Source organism: Rhododendron vialii, chromosome 1a (assembly GCF_030253575.1).
Source record: "Rhododendron vialii isolate Sample 1 chromosome 1a, ASM3025357v1".
Taxonomy (NCBI): Eukaryota; Viridiplantae; Streptophyta; class Magnoliopsida; order Ericales; family Ericaceae; genus Rhododendron; species Rhododendron vialii.
The window spans coordinates 20,747,264-20,763,433 of record NC_080557.1 but is presented as its reverse complement, the minus strand read 5'-3'; the positions used below and the strand labels follow the sequence as shown (position 1 = coordinate 20,763,433).

Sequence of the window (16,170 nt, the reverse complement as noted above, 5' to 3'; positions counted from 1 at the left end):
TAGTCATATCACTCCTTTCCGGAAGGGGTGAATTAGGAGAATCATAAATGCATAAGGTAGTAAAGTCTAAGTGTAAAGTACTGATGTAGACATGTGCACAGTAAACTTCAATTATGTGTTGTGCGTAGTAGTGCGTAGCAGTGAAGTAAGCACTCGTGTTTGTATCCCCATCCTTACGCTTATAAAAGGAGGGTTCTGCTTATTGTAAATGGCAAGTGAATGAAAACCAGTATTTGCAATAATAATATCCTGTGTCTTGCGTTCTCTCTTTGATCCTAACCTACTTTGTGTTTGTATCCACTTCGTGTCTGCAAACTTGGTATCAGAGCCAATGTTGTTCATTCTAGCTCTCTTGTTAACCTACGTTTTGTGAGTATATGGAACCAGGATGACTTTCAATACAATCCCAGCATAAATTTGGATGTATAGCCGGACCCTAGTAATTAGGACTAAGATCTATACGAAATCAGGTACAGTCCGACGATTCTTAAATTTCCCAACACACCAACCCAAAACAGCAATAAAATGTTGTCGCAAATAACTAGAAACAATACTAACGGTATGCTACCGCCAAATCAAGGAATTCTATTCTTTATCTTAATCTAAATCTCAGGTACTCCCTAGATATTGCGCAGATCCCTAGAGTGTATTAAAATAGGAATTCTAACAAAAGCACAACTTTCTTGACCTACAAGATATAACCTGTTATACATGAGGAAATTCTTTCAAAGCTTAGGCAACAAAAATGAAGAATGTGAATCTTCTACAAAGAAACCAAAGGTGACTTGCAGCTCAGCCGGGGTGGGGGAATGGATTTTCTAGCAACAGATACCAGATATGAATGAAGATATGCTAAAGACTTCACTGTAACCTCTACCTCCTCCTCTTTAAGAAGCAAGCTATATAAACTATGTTACATCTATTATGACTTGTAGAGAATTGGCTTCCTGAATTCCAGCCATCTTCCTTTTTCTACTAACACGAAGAGTTAAGAATCAACACCAACAAGCAATGCCAATTGTTAAATCCAGGGAGATATGTTTTGGAGAAAATCTTGCATATAAATCACTAGCAAGAGTGAACACAGAAAAATACACTAGCCACTCTGCCACACCAAAAAAAGTTATACATTTGTAGTAACTGGTAAGACGAGAAGAGGAAAAAAAAAAAAGGAAACAATAAGTTACTTGAAAAGGGGGGGGAGGGGGTGGAAAGGGGAGTGAAACTACCATAAATTCCAAAGTTCAAACATCTATTTATCTTGTGCCCGTGGAGGAACCCCAAATCCAGTCCTTATATTTGCACCGACTTCCTTCATGTCTTCAACCTAAAAAGAACATGCAACCACTGCCAGTGAGGCAACTCCAGTAAATGCCATCCCAACTGGACAATCTAGTTGGTTTTAGATGAAAGGTCAAGTTCCAGTATTAAGAGAATCTTGGCCAGTGATTTCAAGCCAAAAACAGGTCAGGACAAAAACAGAAGCCAGATATAGGTAAAACAAGGGGAAAAAGAGAGTAAAAGAACAGTAATGGCTTAAGCGCCTAATACCCACACCATATAATTCACTTTCATATACATCAACCCCATAACAGCCTAATCAGTATTCTTTGGTTGGCAATATGATGCATATGCTATCCTGTGGCAAGTGCACCTGCACATGGTAGCATACTGGAGAACAGAAACAACAATGATGCACCCCAAGAAAAGATATTCTGCATGAAGGAGATTCAGAGTCTCCCTTTCAAAGAATCAAATAGAACACCATGATCGTCAATTTTATTTATTTTGATTCACGGTGAGGTTGCAGTCTTATATGAAGAATGCAATGCATAAAAGTGCAGTTTTGAAACGTGGATGCAGAACGTGTTTTTAGACAAACTATCCTGCCATCAGATTTGGTTTTATTCTTATTGTGCGCCTTGTGAGCGGGTTTGGATCCGTGAAGGCAATCGCGGTGGTGACGGCGGAGGCTCCCCAGAGTAGTATAACCCATCGCGCTCATATCCCTTGCCCTCTTTGAATTCAGGATATAAATTTCATATTCTGAGTTAGCGATAGTTTTCTCTCATTTTTTGAAGGTATTCAATTGAATAAGCACCAAAAAGGGGCGTGCTATCCTACTAAGTAAAAACCAAAAACCTACAGCTTCCAAATCACCAGCAAAATCAATGAATGAATCTGAGGAGGCATTTTTCTTCCTAGTTCCTACACACCAACTAAAAAAGGATCTCCTTTATCATGACTCAGTGACTCAGTCAATCACAAGTTAACCTCTTGCTTTCAATCCTAAATGCACCAAATGAGCCTTCGAGCAACCATTTTGCACTCTCTCCTCTGACCAATACTTGTCCCCTTGCCAGCATTAGACAACACCAAAAGAAGAAAACAAAATGGAACAGAGGCATCAACAGTCAATGTAATTGGCGGAGACAATCAACACTCTCCTCAATGCCTTTACACTGTTTCTTCTTTTGAAAAGGCCACGCCTTTACACAACTTTATCTTTTGAAACGGTGACGCATTTACATATGAAGCACCCACTAAAGAAAATTGCCAATCAATCCCACTCGAGGCAAAGAACACCGCAACAAAAGAAACCTTAGTTCCTCAAATACCTTCTTCAAGAATCACAAGTAATTGGCAACTTAACCAAGACTCTGGTTGGATATAGGTGGATTTCAAATCAAGGGATTTGGTGTTCAGTTTCAACAGATAAATGAGGTAAAGTCATAAGTTGATTTCAGATTTCCAATGAAGGGATTTGATATCCAATTCAAAAAACAATATAAAAGATTGAGTAGTAGAGGGTTATGAAACTATTCTCGAAGGTGTATTAGAAGTGGACGAGATTCGTTTTACCGGGATATCCTTGAATAGCTATAATTCTTACCATGAAGGGTTTGACTTCCCAGATATTAAAGTACTATTCCAAATCGATCATGATACAGCTCTCAAACTTGATGTCAAAATCCCTAGGCAAACTATCCCATCTAAGTTTGAGCTATTCTCATTGACTATTAATGTGAAATCCTTACATTTGAAATCCACATCTATGCAAATCAGCAAATAGGGTGAAGCTTCATGAGGATGGATATAGATTTCAAATAGGAATGGCAATGGGGCAGATATCAAGATATCCAGACCCGAAAATGTATATCTACCTGAATCTGCCCCAATACCCGTTGGGGATAGGATAAGAGGTCCCCTAACTGAATGGATACCCAAGGGAATGTTTTGGAACTCATTCCTTACATCTGTGCCAATATAAAAAGCAAGGGAGTGCTCCTTCTTTCTTTATTCCTTGATGTGGGACTTGTACTTATGGACAGAACGGTAAGAAACTAAGTGGACGGCCTATTTTCCCAGTTTCTCTCTCCACATTTGACTGTTGAACCTCCACTCACATAGGAAAACATACAACCAAGACACGGGCAGAGGAAAAACCAGGAAGGGGATAGGGGAAAACAGAAAACTTCCAACAAATAATTTGGTGAAATAGAACAAGGGTGCCGCTGAACCACAATAAAACTACACTGTTAATGTTCTAATCTCACCTAAGCACCTCACGAAATCATCTGGAGTATTAACAAAAGAAAATAGGTGTGGAAATAAATGGAATTTGGGGAAGAGAGAATGAACACAGCCCCATATACAAACATACATACATATATATACATATACTAGCGTCTTGCCCGTTCGATGCACGGGGTTGGAAAAAAAAACACTAATGATAACTTTTTTCCTTGTGGTGTAGAACAGTGGATCGGCACCTATGGCTCTTGAAATTTACTTCATTTTCTCGCAAAATAATCAAGAAAATTCCACACCATTAAAAAAACAAACCAAACCAAACCGAGCCTTAAGTCCCAATCACTTGAGGTCGGCTACATGAATCCTTTTCCTCCATTGAGCTCTGTTGAGGGCCACTTGTTCACACAAACCTACTATACCATATCGTTCCGCACCACAGCATCTAATGTCAATTTAGGTCTACCCCTCCCCGTAGCATTGCCACCCAAAGCTATCCTATCTGCTCTCTTAACTACTGCATCTCCTGGTCTACGGTAGACATGTCCAAACCATCTTAGCCTATTTTCCCTCAACTTCTCTTCTATGGGTGTTACACCTACCATCTCACGAACCATTTCATTTCTAATCCTATCTCTTCTATTCTTACCACACATCCACCTCAACATTCTCATTTCTGCTACACTCATCTTGTTCACCTGTTGTTTCTTAATAGGTCAACATTCTGGCCCGTAAAGGATCGCTGGTCTGATGGCAGTTCCATAGAATTTTCTTAATAGGCCAACATTCTTCATTTCTTTGTTTTTTTAATGGTCTCTATGACATGAATCCAAATACCATTAAAAAAACAAAGAAATAAAGAAAAGAGATAGGGTTGTTATGTTATTTATTGAACTTAGTTTTCTTTTCAAGCAAAATAAAGTATACATTTTAATTTTTACATTTTGTAAAAAGTGTAGAATAATGAATAAAAAGATGAAAAAGAATGAGAAAATGAGAAAATTCCATTTCGGAGAGGGAGATAAGGAGACAGCTTTGTTTTATTTTATGTAACTACATTCTTATAGTATAGAGTATAGAAATATATATATGTATATGTGATATTGAGGGAATTTTCTGTTCTGTTCAGATAGCAGAAAAACCATAATCGAACCAAACCCGATCGGTTATCTCATAGCCGCCACCATACCCATACCCATACCCACGGGGAAAAATAGGTTATGGTTTGGGAAAAAACACCGATTATGGTTCAGGAATCCATCGGTTCGGTCGAGATTGCTATCCTTAATTTCAAATGAACAAACATATCTAAGTTTGACCTATTATCATTGAATACTAATGTGAAATCCTTACATTTGAAATCTACATCCATGCAAACATGGCAAAGCTACATGAGGATGGATATAGATTTCAAACGAAGGAATTTAGTGTTCAATTTCACCAATCAAAAAAAAAGGTTTAGTCATAGGTTACCCGAAATAGATTCCAAATCACCAACCACTAAACAATTATACCTCCCAAAATCAATGTCAAAATCCATCTGTAAAGTGTTAATGAAAGGAGTACTAGCGATAGTTTTGACTATACAGCTGCTACTGCGTTTAATTCCTATATAGAAGATATTGAGATTGAAGATCTTCCAGCAAAAGGGTTTTGGTTCTCATGGTCTAATAGAAGTGGTGGAATGGGCTGTAATAAGAGCAGAATTGACCGAGTTATGGTAAATCATATTTGGCAGGATACTTTTACTGAATCTGAAGCAGTGTTTCTTGCTCCAGGGATATCTGATCACTGCCCTCTCCTGGTCTCCATTTTTCATTATAAACCCAAGAGGAAACCCTTTAAGTTTTTTAATTTTTGGATGCATCATCCTCTGTTTTCTACGCTGATCATGGAGGCTTGGGCCCAGAATAGGAGTTCTCACCCAATGCAGAGACTCTTATAAATTGGGGTTTATGAAGGGGTTGCTTAAGAAGTTGAACACTACCCACTACAGTAATATTAGTGGTAGAGTGACAGATGCAAAGGCTAAGCTGGTTCGAATCCAAGAGGAAGCTACCCTGGGTCATGTTTCTGAGGAGGTTATTGCTCAAGAAAGAGAGGCTATGCTTGTGTATAGAAGTTTAAGTGCAGCTGAAGAGGCTTTTAAACGACAAAAATCCAGGATACAATGGTTGAATTTAGGGGACAATAACACTAGTTTCTTTCACAGGAAAGTGGCTGCTAATAGGTTGAGGAACTAGATTCTGTCCATTAATGATGTGCATGGAAAGAGACTTGAAGATCTTGTAGAGGTTAGGAAGGAAGTAGTTTCCTTCTACGAGAAGCTTCTGGGTACTAGTTTCCCTTATAGAGCTGATTCTGCTACTGTCATGAATAGTTTAGTGTCTGCAAAAGTTCCTGTAGAATGTCATGATGGTCTTATTTGCCTAGCGTCTGCTGATGAGATAAAGTCTGATATGTTTTCTACTGGGGGGGATAAAGCTACAGGGCCTGATGGATTCAATGCTGGTTTTTTCCAGAGGAATTGGAACTTGGTAGGTCCAGATGTGGTGTTGGCTATTCAGGCTTTTTTTGTCACTGGTTCTATGCCAAAAGGTTGGAATGCAACTGTATTGACCTTGGTTCCTAAAGTTTCACCCCCCACTAGTATGAAGGAATTTCGTCCTATCGCGTGTTGTAATGTTCTGTATAAGTGCATTACAAAAGTGCTGGCTAATAGAATGCAAAGCATTTTGCCCCTTATCATTAACCGTGGTCAGTTAGCTTTCGTAAAAGGAAGATCCATAGCCGACAACATTCTTCTTATGCAAGAGCTAGTCAGGAACTATCATAGGGATGATGGCCCTCCAAAATGTGCTATGAAGATTGATCTTATGAAGGCTTACGATTCTGTTTCATGGGAGTTCTTGCGAGAAATGATGAATGCCCTTCATTTTCCAGGTCAGTTCACTAAATGGGTAATGTATTGTGTGTCTAGTGCCTGGTTTTCAGTAGCTTTACATGGGGATTTGGAAGGTTTTTTCCAAGGGAAGAGGGGGCTACAGCAAGAGGATCCGATTTCTCCCTACCTTTTTTTGTTAGTCATGGAAGGTTTCTATTCTATTTTGCAAGCCAAGATCATAGGGAGCGACTTCACTTTCCACCCAAAATGTCAAGCTTTGCAAATCCACCACCTTGCTTTTGCGAATGATTTGTTTGTTTTGTGTGGGGCTGATAAGCATTCTTTTTCTATTATCAAGTCGGCTTTGGATGATTTCTATTATTTTTCTGGGCTCCAACCGAATCTTCAGAAAAGTGCAATCTTTTATTCTGGAGTAGGCAGTGACCTTACGAGGGAATTGGGGTCTATTCTTCCTATTCCGCAGGGTACTCTTCCAGTTCGTTATTTAGGAGTTCCTCTTATTACATCTAGGCTATCCTATAGTGATTGTGTGCAGCTTAAGGAGAAGATCTTGCAAAGAATTAGGAGTTGGTCTACAAAACTTTTGTCTTTTGGGGGAAGATCCCAATTGATTGAGTCAATGTTGTGGAGCATGCAAGTCTATTGGTGTTCTATTTTCATTCTTCCCCAAAAGATTTTAAAGGAAGTTGAAGATATGCTTAGGGCTTTTTTGTGGTCTGGGGTTCAGATGAAGCAGACTAGGGCTAAAATTAAGTGAGATTGGGTGTGTGTTAAGTTATGGGTTTATATGTAATTAATTGTAGTTTACATTTAATCTCTTATGTAAGTAGATTAAGAGATAAGGGTCATATGTATAATTACTGTTTACATGTGTATAAGTATAACGTAATGAAAAATAAACCCTAATTTTTTGGGTTCTCAATTCTATCTCTCATTTTACATGGTATCAGAGCAGAGAGCAGTGATCCTAATCGATGTCTCAAACGAGTAAAACCCTCATCTATTCTTACCTGTCGAGCACCCTCCTCAACTGTCGAAGGCTTACCAATACCACACGACTTGTCGCCATGACTTGTTGACACTGTATGCTGCTCCGTTTTTTGCCGTACGACGTCGACAAGCCAGGTTCTTGCTCGACGAACCTCTTTCAACCTCCGACAAACTCAGATCTTGAGTTCCGATCACTTTTTGATGACACCCATACTCGCCGGAGACTCGCCGGCTCTTTTCCGACATCCTCTGGCCCTGCCAATGAGTCCTTGACCAGTTCCGACTTCACCCCAGTCGCTCCCAAGTAGTTCCGACGCCGTACAGCCCATTCCGACGCTGTACAGCCAATTTCGACACCATATTTCCCACTTCCGACGCTGTTCATCTGCACTATCTGAACGTATTCAGCCTATTCTGATGCTGGAGGACACTTGTTTACCTCCAGTTCAAGTTTTTTTTTTTTTGTTTCTTGGAGTTGACTTGGCTTGGGTAAGAGTTTTTTTTTAACACTGGTAAGAGTTTTTTCACACTGGACTGAGTTTGGGTCAGACTAATGTGGTTTTTTTCGGAACCCTATTTATCTTATCGTTATAATTTGGGTTTGTTGAAATGTCGGAGAATAAACAAAAGGCTTCCGCTTGTACAAATGATGAGTTGAGTCGTGCAGGGACTCTAGATAATTTTTCTCTGGATATTTGCCATATTAAGTTGGATGGTACCAACTATTTAATTTGGTCTCGCACTTTTACTTTAGCTATTGAGGCCAAAGGGATGTCAGAGTTCATTGAGGGCCCTGTTACTCCACCTATTGAGGCGGTCGAACTCAAGAAGTTTAAATCTCGGAAATCGTTAGTCATGAATGACCTGGTTGTTTAACTCTATGAGAGCTGATATTCGTCATACCTTCCTACTGCTTGATACCCCACATCAAATTTGGACTACTGCAGCCCAGACTTATTCTCAGCAAGGTAATGATGCACAGTGTTTTGAGTTGAGAAAGAGGCTCCGTGCGTTGGAGCAAAATCATCGTTCTGTTGCTGTGTATTTTGGTGACTTGAGTGGAGCTTGGGGGGAATTTGATTATTCTCAGGGCTTTCAGGCTGTTTGTGTTGTGGATGCTGCTAATTGGCTAAAAAGGATAGAGAAAGAGCGTGTTTATGACTTTCTTGCTGGTCTTGATCTGGAGCTTGATCAAATTAGAGTACAGGTGTTGGGTCGTATTCCGTTTCCATCATTGGGCGAGGCCTATTCTATTGTTCAACAGGAGGAGAGTAGAAGGGGTGTTATGTTGCACCCTCCTATTTCTGATCGTTCAGCCCGGGTTGCTACTCCTCGGGGTCTTGTTGGTTCTGATAGTGGGCCTATTCTCTAGGGTGGTAAGTCCCAGTCTGGTACTACCAGCAGGCCTCCTGATCGTGGGTCACTCCAGTGTGATTATTGCCACAACACTGGTCATACTAGGGATTTCTATTGGAAGCTACATGGTAAGCCCTCTCGTGGGCGCGGGGGTGGACGCGGTGGCCATGGTCGTGGTCCTGTGCGTTCTCGGGCCCAGGCTCATGTTTCGGTGTCTACAATTGGCACATTTCCTGATTCTGGGGTCAATACTGGGATTCAAGCGTCATCTGATCAAGTTGGCGGTTTCTCTCAGGGGGAGATACAAACTCTCAGGCGCCTTATGGCTCAGGCTGATTCTCCATCTACTATAGTTTCCTCTTCCACAGCAGCTCCTACTTCATCCTATTTTGCTCACACAGGTATCCCGGCTAATGCATTTACTGCCTCTTCTGCTATACCTTGGATTATCGATTCTGGTGCCTCAGATCATATGACTGGGTGTTCCTCTGTATTTGATTCTTACTCTACTTGTTCTGGTAAGGATAAGGTCCGAATAACAGATGGGTCATTCTCTGCTATCTCAGGGAAGGGTTCCATTCGCTATTCTCCCTCCATTTCTCTCTCTTCAGTTTTATATATTCTCAACTTTGCCACTAATCTTATATCTGTTAGTAGCCTTACTCGTTCTGCTAATTGTTCCGTGACCTTTTTTCCTACTCATTGTGTCTTTCAGGAACTGGATACGGGGAAGGTGATTGGCAGTGGTAAATCACATGGTGGCCTCTATTTTTTGGAGTCTGCACCTCGTCCGCCTATGTCATGTGGTCTTGCTCTGCAAGTAGATACGAGTCCAACTCTTACTATGTTACATCAATGGCACCGTAGATTGGGTCATCCATCCTTTGGCATTTTAGAGAAACTTTTTCCTCATTTAATAAAGCATTGTCCTAGGAGTCAGTTTTTTTGTGAAGCCTGTGAGCTTGGAAAACATAAACATTCATCTTATGCACCTATTAATAAACGGAGTGCGTCTCCTTTTACAGTTATCCATTCTGATGTTTGGGGTCCTTCCCCTGTTACCTCTCTTAAAGGTTTTCGGTGGTTTGTCACTTTTATTGACTGTTATTCTCGTGTTACTTGGATATATTTACTTAAGTCCAAAAGTGACGTTTTTTCTTGTTTTAAATCTTTTTATGTCATGGTACGCACTCAATTTGATACGAATATTAAAATTCTCCGTAGTGACAATGGGACTGAGTATATAGATAGGAACTTTAGGGCATTCCTAGAAGAAAATGGCATTCTTTATCAGACGACTTGTGTTGACACTCCACAACAAAATGGAGTTGCTGAACGCAAAAATCGTCATCTTGCTGAGGTAGCTCGCTCTCTTTTATTCACCATGAATGTTCCCAAATTTTTATGGGGAGAGGCGATTTTGACTGCTACCTATCTTATCAACCGTATGCCATCTAGTGTTCTCCAGTTCAAAACTCCTGTTGAGTGTCTTCCTCACAATTCTCGTGTCACCACTCTCCCACCGCGGGTGTTTGGTTGTGTGTATTTTGTTCATGCTCCTCATCCCTCTGGGGGCAAGTTAAGTCCTAAAGCCCATAAGTGTGTCTTTATTGGGTATTCTCCTACACAGAAGGGCTATAAATGTTATGATCCTCACTCTAGAAAGTTTATGTCTCTATGGATGTTACTTTTTGGAAAACAGTGTCCTTTTACTCTCCCTCCACTCCCTCTCTTCAGGGGGAGCATCGGCAGGAAGAGATGAGGGAGGAAGAGATGTTGACCTCTTTTTATAATCATAGTGAGGGGGAGAGGTTGAAAGAGGTTAGAGAGGAACCAATATCTGCTGAAGGAGCAACTCATGACATTGGTGACAATATTGAGGAACTACCACATCGACTGAAAGGGTCTAACCTAAAGACCTACATTAGACGGAAGAAAGGAAAGTCCTCATGTGTAATGCCACCTTGTCAATTACAATCCCCTGCTCCAGTTCCGGATTCCTCAACTGACTTATCTGGTAATGAATCTTCTCCTATTGAACCTCCCTTTATCGAGTCTGATAATCTTCCTATTGCTCTTCGGAAAGGTGTTAGGTCATGTACTCAACATCCCATCTCTCAATTTGTCTCTTATGATCGTTTATCTCCTCCGTACCATGCCTTTGTTTCGTCTCTTTCTTCTATATGTATTCCACAGAATTGGCAGGATGCATTCAGAATACCTAAGTGAAAAGGAGCTATGGTAGAAGAGATGACAGCTCTGAAAAAGAATGGCACTTGGGAGCTAGTATCACTTCAAGGAGGAAAGAAATCAGTAGGATGCAAGTGGGTTTTCACTGTTAAGCAGAATGCTGATGGTACAGTTGATAGATACAAGGCGAGACTTGTTACCAAGGGCTTTACTCAAACCTATGGTATTGACTATGAGGAAACGTTTGCACCAGTAGCAAAGATGAACACTGTGCGAGCTCTGCTTTCTTGTGCTGCCAATTTGAATTGGCCCCTTCACTAGTTTGATGTGAAAAATGCATTCCTCCATGGTGAGTTAGAAGAGGAGGTATATATGGACGTACCACCAGGTTTCTCTTCCTCTGAGGGCCTGAGGCTGAAGGGAAGGTGTGTAGATTGAAGAAGGCCTTATATGGGTTGAAGCAATCACCTAGAGCGTGGTTTGGCAGATTTTCCAAGGCTATGTTAGGGTTTGGATACAAACAGAGCCATGCAGATCATACTATGTTCATCAAGGGAGGCGCTGGTAAGATTGCTGTCCTTATTGTGTATGTTGATGATATAATAATGACAGGCAATGATGTGAATGAAATTCTTAATCTCAAATCTAGTTTGGCTCATGAATTCGAGATTAAGGATTTAGGATCACTAAGATACTTTCTTGACATGGAAGTGGCAAGGTCTGATAGAGGTATTTTTATCTCCCAACGGAAATATATACTTGATCTTTTGGAAGAAACAGGTATGTTGGGTTGTAGACCTGCAAATTATCCTATTGAGGCGAATCATCATCTTAGTGGCAATGTGGGGGAGTGCACTGACAAGGAGAGTTATCAGCGACTTGTGGGTCGATTGATATACTTAGCTCACACTCAACCAGATGTTTCTTATGCAGTGAGCATTGTTAGTCAGTTTATGCATGATCCTCATGCTTCGCATCTGGATGCAGTTTATCGTATCTTGAGGTACCTCAAATCAGCTCCAGGAAAGGGAATTCTGTTCTCTAATCATGGTCACCTGCGATTGGAGACATTTACTGATGCTGACTGGGCTGGTTCTGTGGATGATAGACGCTCTACTTCTGGCTATTGTACTTTTATTGGGGGAAATTTGGTTACTTGGCGAAGTAAGAAGCAATAAGTGGTCGCCAGGTCTAGTGCAGAAGCTGAGTACAGAGCTATGGCTCATGGCATTTGTGAGCTCTTGTGGCTCCAAACCGTGTTACGCGATTTAGGAATTACTGATAATGGTCCTATGAAACTCTACTGTGACAATAAAGCTGCCATCAACATAGCTCATAATCCTGTTCAACATGACAGAACAAAACATATAGAGATTGATAGGCACTTCATCAAGGAGAAGCTGAGCGCAGGTTTGATATGTATGCCTTTTGTGAGATCTGAAGATCAACTGGCTGACATATTCACAAAAGGGCTTGGTAGCAAGAGTTTCCACCCCATTGTGTTCAAGTTGGGCTTGATTGATATCTTTGCACCAACTTGAGGGGGAGTGTTAAGCTATGGGTTTATATGTAATTAATTGTAGTTTACGTTTAATCTCTTATGTAAGTAGATTAAGAGATAAGGGTCATGTGTATAATTATTGTTTACATGTGTATAAGTATAACATAATGAAAAATAAACCCTAATTTTTTGGGTTCTCAATTCTATCTCTCATTTTACAGTGTGTTCTCCGAAAGAGGAAGGGGGGTTGGGCTTCAAAACTTTAAGACTCTGGAATAAAGCAACTATGACACGTCACTTGTGGGCTCTAAGTAAGAAGACAGATTTCTTATGGGTCAGGTGGATTCACTCTTATATTATCAAAGGGAAATGTCTTTGGATGATGCAATTGCCTCAGAATTCTTCGTGGACTATTAGAAAATTATTCAAGCTTAGAGACAAGGTGCAACGTCTGATAAAGCATGTGATTGGAGATGGGGATAGTACTTTCCTCTGGCTAGATCATTGGCATAATATTGGTCCCTTATACAAGGTGTTTGGTGACAGTATAGTTAGGAATGTCGGAAGCTCTCTTTTGGCAAAAGTTTCTTAATAATTCACGAAGGTGAGTGGCAATGGCCAAGGCAGCGTAACAGAGCCATCATGCAAATAATGGGGAGCACTCCCCTAACTCTGAAGTCTAACCCTTTGGTTGCTGATTCTATCATCTGGATCCTTGTCCGTCATGGTATGTTCTTTGTTAACTCTGTGTTGCAGGCTTTTAGAACCCCTCTCCTTAGGGTACTGTGGGCTGATATCGTTTGGTTTAAACAAAGGATTCCTAGATGGGCTTTTATAATGTGGCTTGTTTGTTGGGGTAGACTCTCTACCAAGGACAGAATTCTTTCTTGGGATTTAGTGGTGGATCCCATATGCGTATTGTGTCGTGGCGGGATTGAATCTCATAGTCACCTATTTTTTGAGTGTCCTTTTTCAGCTTTGGTTTGGGCCAAAATTTTGCAGAAGTTTGGTTTTTGTAGGTGTCCTGCTTGTTGGTCTCAGGAGATTGATTGGGCTATTCATCACCTCAAAAAGTCAGGTTTTCTTTCTTCTCTCTCTAAGTTTGCTATGGCTGGGTCAGTCTACCACATTTGGAGGGTTAGAAATGAGTGTATTTTTTGTAACAAGCAGCCATTCTCAGAGGTAGTCTATGATCGGATTATAAACGATATGAAGGACATGGTCTATTCTTGGAAGAAAGCTGGGGTTAGCCATGGCAACAAGGTTTTGTGTAAAGCTTGGAATATCTTGGTGAAAATCTTGTAGATATGATGTATAGGGCTATTTGTCTTGTTCTTTTGTGTTGAATCTCTGTATAGTCCCTTTTGGTTTCAGGGGTATGTCCCTTTGTTTCACTTGCATTCGTCTCTTTTGGTAATAAAATCTTTCTTTACCCAAAAAAAAAATGTCTACTTTCACCCCTTGTGGTTTGGGCCATGTGCGACTACACCCCCTCAAGTTTAATTTGGTGTGGATGCACCCCCATGTGCTTTGTGAAAATGTGCAGGTGCACTCAATTGACGAAAAAAATTGCAAAATTCACTAAATGATGAAAAGTCCAATATGCCCTCGTCTCATTCCTTGATTTCCGTATTCCTTAAATCTAACCTATCCAACCGATGTGCCCGAAATTGGATCCGAACCGTTGATATTGTAGAGTTTGATGCTTATTACATCCATGCTAAAATTCAAGTCGATTGAAAAATGGAAACCTCATGGTCGAATAAAATTTATTATGAAGTAAATTTCCTAATTTAAATTTACCTTTCATTTCAACAAGAATAAGATCACTGACTTATTGATGTCTGATGGACATTATTTTTATACTTTGTGATTAATACAGTATGAATGGCTTGGATTAAATTTTGGCTATATTCAAGAGGCATGTGAGATGCAGTGATGCACCTCCGTTAACATTAACGTGAACGGAATTGGGTGTGTGCGCACACTTTCACAAGGCATAGTGGGTGCATCCGTACCAAATTGAACCTGAGGGGGTGTAGCTGCACATGGTCCAAATCACAAGAGGTGAAAATGGACTTTGCCCAAACTTCAATTAGAGCTATTCCCATTCAATAGTTCAAGTCAAACCCCTTCATTCAAAATCCAACTCTATCCAAATGAAGCTTAACTCTATCACTTTCCAAAAACAAATCCTACGCAACCTCCTGACCTTTCAACAAACTCAAATCCTACGATTCCTTTCCTTTCCGAAAAGAACATTCAATAAAGAGAAGTTAAATCCTATGTAAAATCATCTCTGATCAAAGCCAAGAATTAGACCCGTGTCACCAGAAAACGCTAATACCCAAGTGAATTGCGTTTTCAATCACCCGTTCTGAAATATGGTACACCTACGTCCCAAAACGGTAAATTCAGTGATCCAAAGTGTTTTCCTGCAAAAACTAGAGAGATTGGAGCTTTCGCAAGATACAAGGATGTTGATCTTTTGAAATTAAGTACACCATAGTATTGCCATCTATAGAGGCCTACTCTTACCGTAACACAATTTTGGCAATGTGGTTTGACACAACGTTTTCGTTCCCGTGCCAGGTAACATAAAATTAGAGCTAAATTCACCTCATTCCATTGCACCCATAAGCACCGAAATAATCAGCAAAAACGAACTGAAAAAACACACAAACCCACACAACGGAGAGAGAGGGTACCGAGTAGACGCCAGAGGAACGGAGAAGGGCGACGGCGGCAGAGGCAGTGGCGCCAACAAAGAGAGAGGCGACGATGAAGGCTTTGAAAGGCATCAGATGGGAGTCGCCGGCGTGGCCTCTGCGGATGGATTTGATGCCCAGCGCTATCTGGGCGGTGCTTGCGGCGGCCCACCACAAGTACCCACCGCCTCCTCCTCCTCCTCCTCCGCCCCCAACCACTTCTTCCATTTTCGTTTACTTTCGGTAGTTCTATTTCCTTCCATTTGGTTTCCTTCTCGCACTCCGCAAGGCCTCGCGGGCCCAGCCTTATTTGGGCTTGGTCAAGTTCGAGTGACCATAGATCTGTTTTCAAAAAACACTTTCAAAAAAACAGTTTTTGAACTTTTGTCTTAATTTTTCTTTTGCCAATATTGTACGGTATATATTAGTGAAGTGTTAACGGGAAATTAGTTAGTTAGTCTATAGGGAGTTCAAAAGCTGTCTATAGTTGTACATCCCAAATGCCAGCCCCAATTTTTTAAGATCCCTAATCATCTGTTTGGAACTTGTGGAACTTGTTGGAAGTGAATGAAAATAATTAAGAAGGAAAATGTAAGAAAAGAAAGAGAAAAAATTTATGGTAATTGATTTTCACACCCTCTTTTTTTGTACTCACACTCTCTTTTTGTTCTCTTATAATGTGAATTTACAAAATTAATTTTTTTTTTTTGTGTATTCTTTTACACTTGGAATGATAATATTGTAAATTCACATGACAAGAAAACAAGACAATAGAAATTTTTTTAAACTTTGCCATCTTTTCCATTCCTTCTCCATGTTCCAAACAAAGTATTAATACCACGAGCGGGGAAGAAACGAGGGTGCTGAGGGAGAGCCCAAACCCATGCATAACTCCAAATAGTTCCACCAATTATGCTAATTTTCCAAGTTAATTTGAAAAATTTATAAGAAATTAGCCCTGCAAGTGCCTATGATGAAGGAGGTGGATT

At 40.4% G+C, this 16,170-nt stretch overlaps 1 protein-coding gene across 1 annotated transcript; it reads right to left on the bottom strand.

The window, feature by feature from the left end:
* Positions 1 to 1,040: 1,040 nt before the first annotated feature.
* Positions 1,041 to 15,503, bottom strand: LOC131325332 (uncharacterized). Its single transcript, XM_058357534.1, has 2 exons — positions 15,182 to 15,503; positions 1,041 to 1,327 (listed from the first exon to the last, which is right to left on the bottom strand). The coding sequence occupies exons 1-2, from the start codon at positions 15,407 to 15,409 to the stop codon at positions 1,253 to 1,255; spliced, it is 303 nt and encodes a 100-aa protein (XP_058213517.1). The 5' UTR covers positions 15,410 to 15,503; the 3' UTR covers positions 1,041 to 1,252.
* Positions 15,504 to 16,170: the final 667 nt, after the last annotated feature.